The sequence below is a fragment of the Periplaneta americana genome, chromosome 12 (genome assembly GCF_040183065.1).
Source record: "Periplaneta americana isolate PAMFEO1 chromosome 12, P.americana_PAMFEO1_priV1, whole genome shotgun sequence".
Taxonomy (NCBI): Eukaryota; Metazoa; Arthropoda; class Insecta; order Blattodea; family Blattidae; genus Periplaneta; species Periplaneta americana.
Window position 1 is genome coordinate 177340574 of NC_091128.1, and position 19679 is coordinate 177360252.

Here is a 19679-nt window from a genome sequence, read left to right on the forward strand (position 1 = left end):
CTCGCGTTAGAGTCGCCCACGAGGAATAAAACATGAGAATTCTAATTAATATTGGTGCCGCTAACCTTGCTGCCGATTCCATTTCCCCCCACGATCGCCCTCTTACCAGCGCCACAGATTGTAGGTTCTTGGCTCGCCGGCAGGTGGTTCTGCCTCCAGATTGCGCTCGCAAGTCAAGGCGCTTTCCCTCTCTCTTGGTTATCCCTCTTCACGAGCGATCGGAGGGTGCGCGCTCACCCATCAAGCTACACCCCTCGCCGCCCAGGTACGTCACTCGTTTCGCTTCGGTGACGGCACGGACAAAAAAAAAAAATAAAAAGAAGGTGGCATCTTGGATGCCCTCCCCCCGTGTGTGGTTGCACGATGGGGGCCGCTGTCAGCGAGACATTTCCCAGTCGATCTTATCCTCCTCCTCCGCTCCGTCTTCCTCCCCTCTCCCCGGTCCCCTCCTACCAAGCCCTCAGGAGCAACATCAAAAAAATGGCAGTGCTAGGCGGCGGAGTGCCAGTTGAAGCGGCGGCAGTTCCGGCAGCGCGTCTGGTCTTAGCACGGCGACTCGTGTGTTTTGGGGGTCCTCGCCGCGGGAATCCGGTGCCACGCCCCCTTCCCTGCCGGCCGGCTGGGTGGTCCACTAGAGCGAGAGAGACGGTAGACGGCAACGTGTCTCGGCCGTACAAATAACGCTAAACGTTGAAGTAGTGTCTGCCGGCTCCGAAGACTGTGCGGTGGTGACATTTAAGATGGCAAGTGACAGTGGTGCGCATCGCCGCGACGGCACGAACCGTGTGACAGTGTGGTGCTCCCCCACGTGGTGCTGGTGACCGGGTTCGACCCTCGCCCATCATGGAGGACAACTGCACGCTGCGACCTTGCGCCACCGATTTTTCCATCGCCGCCATCATGGCGAGGCACGACCGCCGCAATCGAAGCAAGCTGCAGGACAACCCCGACACGCTCTCGCCACTAGGTAGGCTCCCCACCCCTCCCCGCGGCCCAGCCGAGGTGTGTGTGACCGACTCAGTGTTGTTCAAACTCCGCAGATGCCTCTTGTAAACCACGGGTTATGCTTTAAATTGACGAAGTAGTATCCCACACGATAGCCTACAACATTTTAATAAAATAGCCTAACACAAAATAAATTGCTTGCATTTATAAATGTAAGCAAAATTACAGAATAGCATAATACAACAAATGTAATAAGGACATTGTGTTAGTTGTTTTCTTTGCAGTCCGTCCCGGTTTAAGATATAGCAGTGTGAGGCATTGAGTTCTTTACATTTAAGCGTTAATAGTCCTCTTATTAATATGAACTGCTTATTTACCTGTTCTTTTTAATGCCATAAGCATCGATAGTGATGCTATAGACAGCAATAAACTATAACAACACAGATAGACTAAGAGATAGAAAATGCAAAGATAGAATAAATAATAGTCTAAGATTTAAAATATATTACAAACCAAAATAAAATTAACAACATAAGTTAAAATAGTTATAATAAAAGTAATATAATACAGTTATATGAACACTTTTTAAAAAGTTACTTACTCATGAACACTGTTGCATCTGACCTAACTTAAGTAATTTAATAAGTTACAATGCTGAAAAATTCGTAGGTTCAGAGAAGACTGAAAAATTCCTTGATATCACAACAGGGGTTTTCTATTAACCAATGTTGCAAGATGATTTTAACTTTGTTAAAGTGTATGCCTTCAAAGTGTGCTTGTTGTGGCAATTTATTTAACACAGCAACTGCAAATAACAAGTCTTTCATTTGTTCAGTCTAACATTTGGGTCAGAAAGATAATAATAATAATAATAATAATAATAATAATAATAATAATAATATCTCGTGCTGTAACTGGAAAGTTCAGATCTATTAATAAGTTACATTTGTTGAGGTTTTTCTTAACACCAAATCAACAGTTAAGTAGGCTTAGGTACAAATTTACAACAGTTAAAATTTCTTGAGAATCTATCAGTATTCGTATAGCCTGCTCTTTCTTTGGAAAACGAGAACTTTGGACAGCACTGCTGTCGTCCCATGTTCGATTACCGTAACACATTACATTGTTGAAAATGAGTTTTAAGAAATGGGGTGTAAGAGGGTCTATAGTCTCAATAAGTAAGTGACATTACATAGCTGAAAATGAGTTTTAAGAGATGGGGTGTAAGAGATTCTAAAGTGTCAATAAATAAGTGACATTACATAGCTGAAAATGAGTTTTAAGAGATGGGGTGTAAGAGGTTCTAAAGTGTCAATAAATAAGTGACATTACATAGCTGAAAATGAGTTTTAAGAGATGGGGTGTAAGAGGTTCTAAAGTGTCAATAAATAAGTGACATTACATAGCTGAAAATGAGTTTTAAGAGATGGGGTGTAAGAGGTTCTAAAGTGTCAATAAATAAGTGATATTACATTGCTGAAAATGAGTTTTAAGAGATGGGGTGTAAGAGCTTCTAAAGTGTCAATAAATAAGTGATATTACATTGCTGAAAATGAGTTTTAAGAGATGGGGTGTAAGAGGTTCTAAAGTGTCAATAAATAAGTGATATTACATTGCTGAAAATGAGTTTTAAGAGATGGGGTGTAAGAGCTTCTAAAGTGCAAATAAATAAGTGATATTACATTGCTGAAAATGAGTTTTAAGAGATGGGGTGTAAGAGGTTCTAAAGTGTCAATAAATAAGTGATATTACATTGCTGAAAATGAGTTTTAAGAGATGGGGTGTAAGAGGTTCTAAAGTGTCAATAAATAAGTGACATTACATTGCTGAAAATGAGTTTTAAGAGATGGGGTGTAAGAGGTTCTAAAGTATCAATAAATAAGTGACATTACATTGTTGAAAATGAGTTTTAAGAGATGGGGTGTAAGAGGTTCTAAAGTGTCAATAAATAAGTAACAGTTGAAAATTTAACATATAACGAATTTATTACTAATTTACATTCACTAACTCTTGAGTTTAGGTCTGTAAAAGTAGGAAAAAAACTATTGAAACGAGATTTATCACGTGCTTCGAGGCAGACTTAGGCCTCCTGGCTTACAAGATGTCTTAATCCATCTTGAAATTAAGATTTTGTACGTAAAACCGTGAAATATGTAATAAATAACTGAATATTTATTTGTAGACCATAATTATCAGAAAGGCTGACAACTCATCCTCAGGTTTGCGTTCCGGATATGAAGATGGAGTTTACGGACGTAGTCAGCAAATTGCGAGACACCGTGGTACAAACCCGTGGACTGCGAGTTCAGATAACAACCACTCCATGAGAATTAGCGCTGTCTATTTTTGTTAGAATCTATTGCTTCTAAATATCATAGCCCTTACAAATTGTGTTTTAGTTGTACCTTAGGCCAAAGGCGTCGTTACATCAAAATGTCAAATTTATAAAAATAAAGTCAATAGCCTACAAGACAGGTTGTCAAATCAAATTTGCATTTCTGTGTTCGAAATTTGAAGTTACTGCTTGTAGCCTACACTACCAGGAAATAAGTGTGACAAAATTCTTTATTTTATATGACTTCGGAAAGCTGTAGGTCTAAGATGAAAGAAGTTTACTCCATAAAAGTATAACAAATGAAGTCTGAATATCATTGTGCACCATCCCGACACATTTTACTGTCTTGTAAGATATCATTTGTCATCTTAAAATTATTATCTGTTCTTGAATTTAAATCATCGCGATGTTGAAATAGCCTATCAAATATGTAGGCTAATATAATAATAATAATAATAATAATAATAACATAAGGATTGTAATTTCTTTACCTCAAAGTTTAACTCGCATTGTTTCTCCGGTTGTAGGCTACTGTGATGTGAGAATTAAAATTTGTCAAAATGTAGAATAAATAATAACAAAGTGGCCGATACTATTCGTGAGGTTATTCCATAACATTATCAGTTGTGTGTCCGAAATTCAAGCCTATTTGTTCGTAAGAATTCAACGGCTAGGCGAGAAATTTTATATCAGGTACCTATAAAACCTGTGCACTGTGATTCAACGTTAGCTATCCCCCCCAAAACGGCAATAACAAATTGTGTGAGATGTCTTTTGTTTTGAGATAACTAGAGAATTTCTAATCCACTGTTTTGTAGGCCTGTATTTCTTTTCTCTTCTCTTACTTCCAAAGTTACTATTTTTCTCAAAATTCAGACTAGGGATTGTAAATAGGCTATGTAATAATTGTAATTTATTCATCTGTTTGTACATAGCTATTATTTTATCGTTACTTTCCAGTTATAAAATTAAATATTGCGTTTTGTACCGAAGCCGCGAAATTTAGAGTTTTATCTTCTCTGTCAACACAAACACAATAATATCTGCACTGTCTTTTACAGAGGTACAGTCCACACCTGTGGAGTAACGGTCAGCGCGTCTGGCTGCGAAACCAGGTGGCCCGGGTTCGAATCCCGGTCGGGGCAAGTTACCTGGTTGAGGTTTTTTCCGGGGTTTTCCCTCAACCCAATACGAGCAAATGCTGGGTAACTTTCGGTGCTGGACCCCGGACTCATTTCACCGGCATTATCACCTTCCTATAATTCAGACGCTAAATAACCTAGATGTTGATACAGCGTCGTAAAATAACCCAATAAAATAAAAAAAAATACAGAGGTACAGAATCATATTGGCAATGTAGCTTGCGTTTTTTTGTAGACAATGACATAAAACTCCTATAATTTAATACAAAGCGCGGAAAAAATGTGAGAAGAAAGTTCGACTATTCCTACAGATAAAGGTCCTCTCTGTTTAAATGGACAGTAGTTCGAATTTCTCCCGCTTTAGTAAACACTCCCCATGACTGTCTCATCTTATATGAATGCATTTAGCGAAATGAATATTTATGAAAAATCTAAACTAGATCCAAGACTCTCCAAAATTATAAAACAACATAGATCCACTGATTTATTATTTTTATTTTTCATGAAATAGCCTAGTTATTTTAAAAACAATACAAAGCTATAACTTCTATGGCCGGGAGGAAAAAGGTCTTAAGTCAATTTTTTGTGAAAATGGGATTTTTATATATTCTGAAAGTGGAAACAATTCTCTACAATCTGGTAAAACGGTTAAAGTCAAATAAGACTCCTGACTGGATTTATAGAGCGTTACCAAATGTCCTAAGTACTTTTTGAATCGAGCACACACAGAATAAAGGACTTAAGAATATTTAATACTTTATTCCTTACAAACCATCACGTGTTTACTTTCCATGCTTCCCTATTAAAAAGGTCTAAATTGTATTTTAGCCATTTTATCACAATCTGATGCCCTTTCCTTTTGAAACTTTAAGCACAGGGTAAACAGTCCTATAATTGTTTAAGACCCATTTTGCATTCCTAATAATTTACATTTCTCATTTATTTTGACATGAAAATCATCTTATGTTTAAATAGTCCCTTCTTCTCAGTTTGAAATGTAGTCTTAAAAGGGCTTAAGTGCGGCTATTTTTGGAAATAATCAAGAAAATTGTTAAATGAGCAACATTACCTATTTTGGAAGAAATATAAACAAATAATATCCAGGAAAAACCTTTTAATTAAAAGAACTCTATAATTGGCACCAATTCCAATCTTTCTACTGCTCTCCTGAAAAGTATAAAATTGTTACTTATGACCTTTTTCTTCTCGGTCACAGACTTATATTTACTTGCATTCCTTGTAAACGAGACATTTCCTACATAGGGTTAATTTTTTAAATTGATTTGGCTAGAATTAATCAAATTGTTTTTATTTCAGTTAATAGGCCTATAAGTACCGCGATACAGTGAATTTATGAAGAGGATTTACCATTTTCGAGTCTGACTTAGATCTATGATCGGCGTAGAAGCAAAAAACACAAATTGTATCGAATAGTTGACACTATGCTATAATTAACTTAACTTACTTAATAAAAGTGTGGCCTGATTTAGCAAACTCTATACTTTCATTTGAACGTTGCCATAGTAATCATGCTTCTTATGTTTTTAAGAGTGATAGCTGGATGCAGCTGATAACTCGTAGACAAACAACAGAACAGCGGAAACATGACTGGCTGTTTCTATGGACAAAGAAAAAAAAAAAGACTACGCAAAATATACTTAGGCCTACCAATTGTAAACTGAAAGACGAAGAAACGCTGCACGGCCAAATCTCAACACGCGAGTGATTTTCAATTTTCCTCGAGCCTGAAGACGTGAGCCATAATGATAGGCTAATTATGGCGATGAAATTTTCGTCTATGATGACAACCAAAGTTTTTAAGTTACGTACTCACAAAAAATATACTCTCTTCGAGGTATTTCTATAGTGTTTTCAAGATTTGTTTGTCTAACAGATCCCACGACAAAACACTCTTTAAGTTTCAGGCCAGAGAAGGAGAAATCGAGAAAGGGGATTAGAAGATTGGTTGAACAATTTAACTGAGAGGTTAAATCTGTTATAAATGATTATAAAATGCATTGGGTCTATTTAAATCTGAAACCAAAACATACATGTTAGAAACTAAACATCTACAGCGATATTATTATTATTATTATTATTATTATTATTATTATTATTATTATTATTATTACTAGCCGTACCCCTGCGCTCCGCTGCACCCGTTAAAAATAAATATAAAATAATTACATAATTAAAATAGGACATTTGATCCAGGTAACATTCGTGTTTGATAGAAGGATAAATCGTTTAATATGTTACTTAATTTAAATTGTATTCAAATAATTAAAATGCGATCATTTTGGTCCAGAGAGCACTCATTTGGTGCAATGACAATTCCTTTAACATGTTTCTTTTATTGTTATTACATGCAACCATAGTTTAATGAAGATTGACATATCATTTAGTCTTAATGTGTATATTTTATTTCACTTGCTATATGTTTCCATTGAATTATGGTAATAACTTAATTTTAACCCTTGTTTTCTACGTCTTCAGTAAATGGCGCTTGGCCCACTATGGTTCTGAACCCTTCAAATAACTGAAATAGTGATATGTGATGTGTAATTATATTTCTTTCTTTCGAAAATGTAAGAATTCACGATCTCCTATGTACCATTACCATGGAATGAATAAATGTGTTTTTTCTTCCTACTCAAAAATGTTATATTTTGCACATAGGAGTTACTGTAGGAATAACAACACTATAATCTGAGGCGGCGGTGAAAATGTATTGTATTGTTATTTCAAAAGTCTTGTATATCCTTAAATATCAGTCCTATCAAAAATTTGCATAGGATAAAAATGTACAGAAAAGCCTATCAAGTTTTCTGTGCAAAAGAAGCTATTTTAATCTTACCTGTCCTCGATTCACTCAGAAGTTACTGTAATAACATTATAGCATTATGTCCATCTAGAGAAACTACACTTTCCAATGGTGAAATAATAATTAATTATACAAATCGGTTAATTCAGCTTCCGATATTACTTCATACAAACACAGAAACGTTCTCTGTAGGCTATGATTCATAGCTTTCGATTGTTTCGTTTGTTTTTTATTTCATTACACTACCTTAGATGGCAGTTATTTTAATTTTAAAACTCATTATCATTAAATATCAGTTCTATCAGAATTTTTCAAAGAATAAAACTGATCGGAAATCATTTTTAAAGAAACTTTTGTTATGTAACAGTTTTCACAAAAATTAATAATAAGCGAGATATTTCGATTTATTTAATTCAGATCCCCTTATAACCCCCCTTTTAAATAAAGTATTTTGAATCCCATATAGCCTAAAATCTAAGTTACAACGAACTTAATTTATATTCCAATTTTCATATAAATCGGTTCAGCCATTATCGCGTGAAAAGGTAACAAACATCCAGACAGACAGACAGACAGACAGACAGACAGACAGACAGACAGACAGACAGACAGACAGACAAAAATTTCGAAAAATGGATTTTCGGTTTCAGGATGGTTAATTATACATGTTAACACCAATTATTTTTGGAAAATCGAAAATTACCAGAAAAATTTCGGTTACAGATTTATTATTAGTATAGATTATTACTATACCATATAAACAGCTATAAATATTCCGTAGATTCGTAACAAAAGGGAATAATTAAATTTTTTTGAAAGCTGCAGAAAAACGGAACTTTAAGTTACAGGCCTAGTAGGCCTACATAAGAAAAAGAGGCAAATTTAAAAACAGGCCTATATACGCTACGGCAACAATACACACCACTGGGGGTTGTTTGAATTAAGCTATTTGGACTAGGCCTAGACTACATGCGCAAACAATAGGCTATGCAAGAAATGTTTCTTACTAAAGATAGCCTGTACATCCATCAGAACTGAAAGGGTTGTATTCAGCACAGTAAGTAGGGCATTCTTTTAAGGGATTAGGTAAGAAACAGTATACCTATTTCACGTTGCAGTGCGTACCTACAGGCCTACATAGTCTAACTTGAATTTAGCCCAAAATGAAAGAAATCAGCAGATATGTAGAATTGAATAGAGAAATTAAATATAAGAGCAAGTCAGCATAGTACACAATTACCCCACAATAGTTATGGAATGTCGGAAGAGTACACATTTTCCCCATGATTTTATTCACTGTTATATTTCACATCTCCACTATTTCGAGGATATAACTATCTGAATATAACACACCAGATTACACTTACTTATTTTAAGATTGGCATTAAGTTACTTCAAACTTTGTAGGCTATATTGCGAGAAAATTAAACAGGTTGGAAATTTTCAACAACTTGATTTTTTTTTTTTTGCCTCTTTTAGTGAATTTTCCTTAAAACAACACAAAGAAATTGAAACGATTATGAACATGTTAATGAAATAAAATCCTAGAAGGACAAAGTAACAACACTTTTCAATGTTCTTGTAATTTCATTTGCTACAGAGTAATGTTTCGTGCAGCCATTTTTGGTAACGTACACATTTCATTCAATCCACTTTTTTTGCTTTGTCTCATAGGCTAATTCTACCACGACCTACACATTCATAGCTTTGTTCAGGTGTCCCAACACAAAAAAAAATCACTTGGCTTCATTGCAACTATCCTATGTACAATTTTCTGTTTTAACTCTTCTTTCCAGAGCTTTTCTTGGAATAGGAAATGTAATGAAGGTTGACGTACAGAAGTGTCATATTTAACGACTTCAAAAGCACGGTTTAAGTGATCGTTATTCTAGACACGCCGTTGCTACGGGCTTTGCTTTACATTTCGTTGTAATCTACAAATAATGATAAAAAAAATCGATACTTTTAACATAATAATACTATTCAATATTGTAGACTATCTATCCCGGAAAAATGCTGGCCATCTCTTTCCCTTTTTTAGGGAGAGAGGGCCATACCACGCAATAAAAACTGAGAGTAGTTAAGAGGACAAATACAGTTAAGATAGAATTTCTAAAGATGCCTTACCTCTTTAATAATGTTTCCAGCAAATCTGCTCAGAAAAAGCAGTATTTTTCTATTGTTATTTCAGGTTTAAAATTATTGCTTGCTCACAAAAAAATCACGAACGGCTACAAAACGCGGAAAAAATAACTTACCCCTATGTTTTCGTAGGTGCAACAATCACTTCGTTTAATTAACATCTGCGGCAAACCGATTTTCTATTGAAACAGATGGTTAGAATAAAGGCTGGTTCACAGAAACGACAACGAGAACGGAAATAATGTTAAAATAAATGTATTTAAATGTGAGAATTCACAATTAATTATTGTATTCACAATTAATTATTGTGAATGCTTACATTTAAATACTTTTATTTTGACATTATTTCTGTTCTCGTTGTCGTTTCCGTTTTCGGTTTATTGTGAACCACCCTTAAAAATGAGAGCGTTTGGCCGTCCCACCCGCATAGCTATCTCCCCAGGAATTACCCTAATAGGTAACCTAATTTTAATGTTAAAAACCAAAATTTGTGGATGTTCGAGAAATTTTAATCAGCTATAGGTACTGTAAAAAAACTAAACTCTCTATAGCATAGGTATTAATACTGATTAAAGCTGAAATTCGGTTATTTCTTTATTTATTTATTTATTTATTTATTTATTTATTTATTTATTTGTCTGTAACAGGGCAAAGCCCCAATTACAATAGACAGTACAAATATTTGCTTAGAACATAAAATTGGAGATGATACGAAAAAAGAGATGAAACAGATACAAATTCAAGATACAAGTGAAAATACGAATTAAAAATGAAAGAAAAATAGGCAAATAGATACTACCACACTGATAATAAGTAATGATAGATAATACTACCACAATAGGTAATAACACTGTATCATTACAAGAATCTGATGAAATTTTCGGAAAGATGGGTTAACATTTGTATAATTCTGATATTTCAGAACCCCTTGACTTGGAGAGCGATACAGTAGGAAAAATTGAAGCAGCCGCTGGACTCTAGAGACTTAAGTTAACTCCATACCGAAGGTCTTATAATATACGCTTACGCCCCCATAATGACAATAATAACAACAATAACAATAATAATAATAATAATAACAATAATAATAATAAATAATAATGACAATAATAACAATAATAATAAAAAATAATGACAATAATTACAATAATAATAACAATAATAATAATAAATAATAATGACAATAATAATAATAATAATAAAAAATAATGACAATAATTACAATAATAATAACAATAATAATAATAAATAATAATGACAATAATAACAATAATAATAAAAAATAATGACAATAATTACAATAATAATAATAATAATAATAATAAATAATAATGACAATAATAACAATAATAATAAAAAATAATGACAATAATTACAATAATAATAATAATAACAATAGGCCTAATAATAATAAATAATAATGACAATAATAACAATAATGACAATAATAACAATAGTAATAAAAATAACAACAAAAATAATAATAAAAAATATAATTACAATAATAATAACAATAACAACAAAAATAATAATAAAAAATATAATTACAATAATAATAACAATAACAACAAAAATAATAATAAAAAATATAATTACAATAATAACAATAATGACAATAATAACAATAATAATAATAAATAATAATAACAATAATGACAATAATAACAATAATAATAAAAATAATAACAATAATGACAATAATAACAACAATAATAATAAATAATAATGACAATAATAACAATAATGACAATAATAGCAATAATAATAAAAATAATAACAATAATGACAATAATAACAACAATAATAATAAATAATAATGACAATAATAATAATAACAATAATGACAATAATAATAGTAACAATAACAACAATAATGAAAATAACAATAATACTAAAAATAATGACAATAATAATAGTAACAATAACAACAATAATGAAAATAACAATAATACTAAAAATAATGACAATAATAATAGTAACAATAACAACAATAATGAAAATAACAATAATACTAAAAATAATGACAATAATAATAGTAACAATAACAACAATAATGAAAATAACAATAATACTAATAATAATGAGAATAATAACAATAATAATAATAATAATAATAGGCTAATAATAGCAATAATAATAGTAATATTTCCACCATTTGTAAATTACTTATTGTTACTTAACTCAGTTTTATATAAAATGGCAATTAAAAAGGAAACTGGTCGCCTGTCCAAAACAATCTCACTGTAAACGTCACCTGCAGTCCTATACACTTTTTTTTCACTACAACCTCACCTCATCTGTACTGTGTGAACCATTGTGGTAACCTTCGGATCATCTTATGTGCAGAAGAATTAGGGAAACCAAGTAGCAATTTCAAAACCAGCTAACGTGCTTCTGAATTAAGTGAAAATAAATGTTGAAATGGATTAGAAAAAAACCAGTCATCAATGTCACTGTAGAACAGAATTCCAGTTTGTATCCGTAGGCCTATTTATTTGTACCTAACATCTTCAGGGTTAATACATTTCTTCTAACAATTTTTAAAATACCCCTTTTCAGTTTCTATCGCAAAAATTAAAATTTTTCGCAGTAACAGTCTATCTTTTCCAAAATTCGCGACAAATTTAGATTACTGCCACCTGCATATTATATTTCTTAGTGCATCTCTGTCACATTTCGTGTTGATGGATTATATGTAGCATAATAACAAAAAAAATATATATATATCAGGCACAATTATGTATGAAAACATTGGACGTCGGGAATTGAATTTCGCCCTGTAGGGTGCAGACTCGGAGGCCTACAGGAACTACAGCTGTATTCAGGAGCATTTCGGAATGTAATAAACAATATAAAATACGATTGAAAAGATATCCGGTGTCAGATATCCACCTTTCTCTTGCAGGCCTTAATTATATTTTAATGTGTTGTCATAAAAACCAGAACGCTTGCCAGCGGCACATAATGTAATGACGTTTGAATCGCCGCTAGACTTTAATTGTGATTAATTTCCTGATTACAATATCATTTCAATTTGCATCGCATCAAATGTCTGTCGATGCACCCTCTGATGTCACAAAAATAATTCACGGCCATCAGCCAGGCTTCGTGTTCCACTCTGTGACGTATTATCGCCGAACATTGTCACACGCGGCCATGAGCGGACTCACTAATTTGCGGTAAGCCCCCCCGACTGAATTCGCGCAGAGATCAGCTCCAATTTCCAGCAGGCTTTCTGTACACAGTTCCAGGGTCTATAAATAATGACAGTGCCTCTGTACGCACAATCAATATGCCGATGAAACGTCCACGTGATTTTCTGCGATAAAGCCCAGAGATTTGTCTAGGGTCAAATGGGCATTAGGTTGCAATGCCGCCAAACTCCATTATTCTGTACGGGCGGAGTAATACCTTCGCATTGATCCTACCAAGTACCGTAGAAGAGGGTAAAGTCGATCAAAATTTTGCAATTTTTAATGATATTGAGGTAATGGGACGAAGTTCCTCAGAAAATAGCATTTTGTCGTGATATCCTTCACTTATGAAGACACATTACAAGAACTGAATTACAATCTATCAAAAACTGTTTTTTTTTATTTCACTTGTGACCGAAGTTACCTGCAATTTCACCTAAATTGCAATGTTAATTATTGTTTTTAAATATTTGCAAAAATTAAGTAAACTCTACAACTCCACTAAAGTTACTGCATTCGTGATGCAAGTAACATTAAGGAAGCCGTGAAAAAATAAACAAGATTCCAGATGCCGATGTTATTACTGCAATATGTTATATAAATAATATTGTTAAAATATTAAAATGAAAAATAAATCATTACATAACCTTACCGTTTGTTTTAAGTTCGCATTTATAGACTGGGGGGAAAAAAAAGACAGACGTATATCACGGCCTGCTGGAGTATAGTAAACACAGAAAACATTTTAAAGCAACAATGTTGAAGATAGATATTTTTGTTTTGCAAATTTTGCCGTCATTGAACAGAAACCAAGATGGAGATTTCATTGCAACTAATTATAAATTCCTCTTTCAGGTAAGGTAATAAACGATCTTAGCACAAAATAATGTACGATACACGAGCGGTATGTTTTCTTTCAATTCTCGGAAATTAAAAAAGCTCAACTACGTTTCGCTTTTTCAAACATTTCCTCGAACATGAAAACTTCAACATACCGCTCTTGTAACGCATATTACTATATTTGTTATAAAGGGTGTAAAAAACAATAATAATCTTCAATATATGCCTATAGCATTATATAGTGTATCTTTTGTTACTGTGATCATACTATTCGATACAATTAGGCCTATAGGTCTCCACTGTACAATCGTGACTATGATTGCCAACTTACAAAACATAAAAACACATTTTAATACTTCACATACCAACAAACAAAGATTTAAGAATTCAAAATTTACATTGAAATACCACACTTCAATTATAATCTAAAATGCAATTCAACATTGCTTAGGTTTATATCAGATGTTATTTGAAATCTTCCCCTCCTCATGTCACTTTAGAAACTACGTTGTTCCCATAGTCAGGTACAGAGGGGTGTACAAAATATGTTCCTTTGGCAGTGCTTCTCTTACGCAAGAAATTCACCATGATTTCGTCTTCCTCTTTCCCCACTATCCCATCAATAGAAGCTATACTATGACACTTTTCTGCTTATAATGTTAGTTGGAGATATTTCGGTGAACAATTTATTCTTCCTGCTGGTCCTATCTGTATTTCGAGTAGGTTGATGGTATGATCGACTTAACCCTACAAAGGTACAAGTTTTCTTAAAATAATAAGTTTTAATACTAACATGTACGAACTGCAAAACTATTATTTCAGGATACAATCTCAACGAAAAGTACTTACGTATACTTCCTGTCTCCTTTCACTGCTGACCATAGAGTTTGTAAGACTTTTTCATTTAAGAGAAAAAGTTGAAAATAACAATTTTCACTTCAACGGTAATTACACAGTGTTCCCATTGTTTGAATTCGCAGGCTTTTTGTTGTCCCTCTCGCTTACATTTGCAATGTCAGGCAATGAAGTCAGCATAAAAAAAATTTAACAAGTAACTGAGAAAATATATAATTTTCAATAAAAATCGCAAACGATCGATTTTACACCCACTGATTGACTTTACCCAATTCTACGGTACTCCACGTCAAAAAGAAATCCCCACTCCATGCCGCAAATGTGGACGCTTCGTCTTTCAAAATAAAATTGACGATCAGGTCAGTAATAACTTATCTGCACCTCTTTGAGCAACAATGTTTAACTTTCATGCCGTTGAGGTCACAAGAGAAAGGCTGGAAGGTTTCAGACAATGGCGGTATTGTACTAACCACCATGTTATTTATGACGAACAAATGATAGCTATATAAGAAAAACGAATGACGCCTTACAGAAAGCGACACTTAAACGTACTTTTAGAACTTAGAGGCACGTAAATTAAAAAATGAATGTCGCGATACCTTCTCATCGTGTTTTTCGCTTTTCACAAAAAGTTAGTTTCTCTAACAATTATTCAAAAGTCATAGAGAAATGAAATCATTACAGCCAAATAAGAATACTGTATTGTTTATAGTTTATTTTCTTGAACTATTATTCAAAAGTCATAAAGAAATGTATTTATTTGATATAACTTACAGCCAATTACAAATAATGTATTGTTTATAGTTTACTTTCTTAAACTATTGTTCAAAAGTCATAAAGAAACGAAATAATACAATGTAACTTACAGCCAAATAAGAATACTGTATTGTTTATACTTTATTTTCTTGAACTATTATTCAAAAGTAATAAAGAAATGAAATTATTTAATACAATTTACAGCCAATAATGTATTGTCTGTTTATTTCCTTAAACTATTGTTCAAAATCATAAAGAAATGAAATAATTTAATATAACTTACAACCAATAATGTATTGTCTGTTTATTTTCTTAAACTATTGTTCAAAATCATAAAGAAATGAAATAATTTAATATAACTTACAACCAATAATGTATTGTCTGTTTATTTTCTTAAACTATTGTTCAAAATCATAAAGAAATGAAATAATTTAATATAACTTACAACCAATAATGTATTGTCTGTTTATTTTCTTAAACTATTGTTCAAAATCATAAAGAAATGAAATAATTTAATATAACTTACAACCAATAATGTATTGTCTGTTTATTTTCTTAAACTATTGTTCAAAATCATAAAGAAATGAAATAACTTAATATAACTTACAACCAATAATGTATTGTCTGTTTATTTTCTTAAACTATTGTTCAAAAGTCATAAAGAGTTGAAATAATTTAATATAACTTATAACCAATAATGTATTGTCTGTTTATTTTCTTAAACTATTGTTCAAAAGTCATAAAGAGTTGAAATAATTTAATATAACTTACAACCAATAATGTATTGTCTGTTTATTTTCTTAAACTATTGTTCAAAAGTCGTAAAGAAATTAAATAATTTAATATAACTTACAACCAATAATGTATTGTCTGTTTATTTTCTTAAACTATTGTTCAAAAGTCATAAAGAGTTGAAATAATTTAATATAACTTACATCCAATAATGTATTGTCTGTTTATTTTCTTAAACTATTGTTCAAAAGTCATAAAGAGTTGAAATAATTTAATATAACTTACAACCAATAATGTATTGTCTGTTTATTTTCTTAAACTATTGTTCAAAAGTCGTAAAGAAATGAAATCATTTAATATAACTTACAACCAATAATGTATTGTCTGTTTATTTTCTTAAACTATTGTTCAAAAGTCGTAAAGAAATGAAATCATTTAATATAACTTACAACGAATAATGTATTGTATGTTTATTTTCTTAAACTATTGTTCAAAAGTCGTAAAGAAATGAAATAATTTAATATACCTTACAACCAATAATGTATTGTCTGTTTATTTTCTTAAACTATTGTTCAAAAGTCGTAAAGAAATGAAATCATTTAATATAACTTACAACCAATAATGTATTGTCTGTTTATTTTCTTAAACTATTGTTCAAAAGTCGTAAAGAAATGAAATAATTTAATATACCTTACAACCAATAATGTATTGTCTGTTTATTTTCTTAAACTATTGTTCAAAAGTCGTAAAGAAATGAAATCATTTAATATAACTTACAACCAATAATGTATTGTCTGTTTATTTTCTTAAACTATTGTTCAAAAGTCGTAAAGAAATGAAATAATTTAATATACCTTACAACCAATAATGTATTGTCTGTTTATTTTCTTAAACTATTGTTCAAAAGTCGTAAAGAAATGAAATCATTTAATATAACTTACAACCAATAATGTATTGTCTGTTTATTTCCTTGAACTATTGTTCAAAATACATAAGGAAATGAAATAATTTAATAATCACCTAGATAAGAAGATAGGCGATGGATGGATTATTAGGTTCCAAGAAATAAGATACTTAACCGCATTTATGCCTTTTTATATTGTGCATTTAAGTGTAAACACGAAATTGCTTTCTCGTTGGTCTACATAAAATAGATACGTGCATTTTAAATACATAAATTGCGATATTACAAATTACATTTACAGTGGTTTACAGCAACGGCTATTGACTTAATAACAATGAATCGTCCTTCCCTAAGGCTAGTTTTCATTCCTGCTCGAACTGGAAGCTATTTTGAACTTATGATATTACTAACTAAAAATAAAGTTGTATATAAGAGGCCTATTTCATTTCTCCAAAACGTGGAGGCCTGGACACATACGGGCTGCACATTTCATTATTCTTCACGTTGTCAAAGAAAAAAATCATTGAGGCGATATCCTATTCTTTTGCTTTTAATTTAGAACAGACTCAATAGCTCTTTTCTTTGAATTATTAGACTATATTTCAGATGCATCATTCCTGTATCAATTAGCTCATATACACCCAATATAGGGTACATCCGTCCAATAGTTCAACAGAATAGTTAGGAGTTGTACAAGACGGACTAAAGTCCTCCCTGCTTTCAAGATCTAGTTGCCATGGTTACTAAATCTGAAATTGTATGAATGGCTATAAATAACGAGACAAAGTTTAAGGACTAAACACAAAATGTACGTAAGCTTACAGACTTACAAAGTTTTGGTTGTTTTTTGCTCGTTTATGAATCACTTGAGCGTGTAGAAAAGTGGAATGATTTAAAATAGGCCTATTACAAATATTAGAGATTTCAAAAAGGCGTATGACTCGGTTAAGAGAGAAGTTTTATATAATATTCTTACTGAATTTGGTATTCCCAAAAACTAGTTCGATTAATTAAAATGTGTCTTAGTGAAACTTACAGCAGAGTCCGTATAGGCCAGATTCTATCTGATGCTTTTCCAATTCACTGCGGGCTAAAGCAAGGAGATGCACTATCACCTTTACTTTTTAACTTCGCTCTAGAATATGCCATTAGGAAAGTCCAGGATAACAGACAGGGTTTGGAATTGAACGGGTTACATCAGCTGCTTGTCTATGCGGATGACGTGAATATGTTAGCGGAAAATCCACAAACGATTAGGGAAAACACGGGAATTTTACTGAAAGCAAGTAAAGAGATAGGTTTGGAAGTAAATCTCGAAAAGACAAAGTATATGATTATGTCTCGTGACCAGAATATTTTACGAAATGGGACTATGAAAGTTGGAGATTTATCCTTCGAAGAGGTGGAAAAATTCAAATATCTTGGAGCAACAGTAACAAATATAAATGATACTGGGGAGGAAATTAAACGCAGAATAAATATGGGAAATGCCTGTTATTATTCGGTTGAGAAGCTTTTTTCATTTAGTCTTCTGTCAAAAAATCTGAAAGTTAGAATTTATAAAATAGCTATATTACCGGTTGTTCTGTATGGCTGTGAAACTTGGACTCTCACTTTGAGAGAGGAACAGAGATTAAGGGTGTTTGAGAATAAGGTTCTTAGGAAAATATTTGGGGCTAAGAGGGATGAAGTTACAGGATAATGGAGAAAGTTACACAACACAGAACTGCACGCATTGTATTCTTCACCTGACATAATTAGGAACATAAAATCCAGACGTTTGAGATGGGCAGGACATGTAGCACGTATGGGCGAATCCAGAAATGCATATAGAGAGTTAGTTGGGAGGCCGGAGGGAAAAATACCTTTGGGGAGGCCGAGACGTAGATGGGAAGATAATATTAAAATGGATTTGAGGGAGGTGGGATATGATGGTAGAGACTGGATTAATCTAGCTCAGGATAGGGACCGATGGCGGGCTTATGTGAGGGCGGCAATGAACAGAACAGAGCTTTCTACAAAGCGTGCGAAAATACATCATTTTTGGATACACGCCTATCAAGCGATACCGTATCAACAAGAAATTTCTGGTTGCGTCTGTCCACGTCAAAAAGATCGATTACTCTATTAGAAAGCAATACTATCCCATCAGCCTTAAAACGCGCCTGTCCGTCTACCACTATTTCTTCGTCATTCGAGTTTATGAAGAAAATTGGTTTTCCTTGACTGCCTTGTACATAGGTCGTTCCTTATATTGGTATGTACAGGCCTACAGCTTTAAGCATTCAACGACTGGATTTATTGAGTTGTTACCTGGGAACATAGTTTTCAAATTCTACGCATTCCTGTGAAACTGAGTAGCTTTCTAAGGAAATTTAATCTATAGCAAAATGAACGACCATGAAATATTGGGAATCAAAAACTCAAACATGTTCATCATAAACATAAACACAAATATTATGACCTATATCATGATGAAATAAGACATATGAAACGATATCTTGAAATAATGGAAAGATATCAGGCCTTTGTATCCAAATAGTGAACTTCATTACTTACTTTCCTACTTACTTACAAATGGCTTTCAAGGAACCCGAAGGTTCATTGCCGCCTTTACATAAGCCCGCCATTGGTCCCTATCCTGTGCAAGATCAATCCAGTCTCTATCATCATATCCCACCTCCCTCAAATCCATTTTAATATTATCCTCCCATCTACGTCTCGGCCTCCCCAAAGGTCTTTTTCCCTCCAGCCTCCCAACTAACACTCTATGTGCATTTCTGGATTCGCCCATACGTGCTACATGCCCTGCCCATCTCAAACGTCTGGATTTAATGTTCCTAATTATGTCAGGTGAAGAATACAATGCGTGCAGTTCTGCGTTGTGCAACTTTCTCCATTCTCCTGTAACTTCATCCCTCTTAGCCCCAAATATTAAATTACGCAAGATTAAATTCGACGGATGTCTTCTCAACTCGATTTCTAAGGCCTTGAGTTCAAGTTCTTATCA

The 19679-nt window shown here is 32.8% G+C and overlaps 1 protein-coding gene across 1 annotated transcript in view; it reads left to right on the forward strand.

The window, feature by feature from the left end:
- Positions 1 to 489: 489 nt before the first annotated feature.
- LOC138711244 (T-box transcription factor TBX20-like) overlaps positions 490 to 19679 on the forward strand; it is a 298047-nt gene continuing 278857 nt past the window's right edge. The window contains exon 1 of the mRNA XM_069842658.1: positions 490 to 967. Within this exon, the coding sequence (XP_069698759.1) occupies positions 844 to 967 (124 nt within the window). The 5' untranslated portion in view covers positions 490 to 843. The remainder of the gene's footprint in view (positions 968 to 19679) is intronic.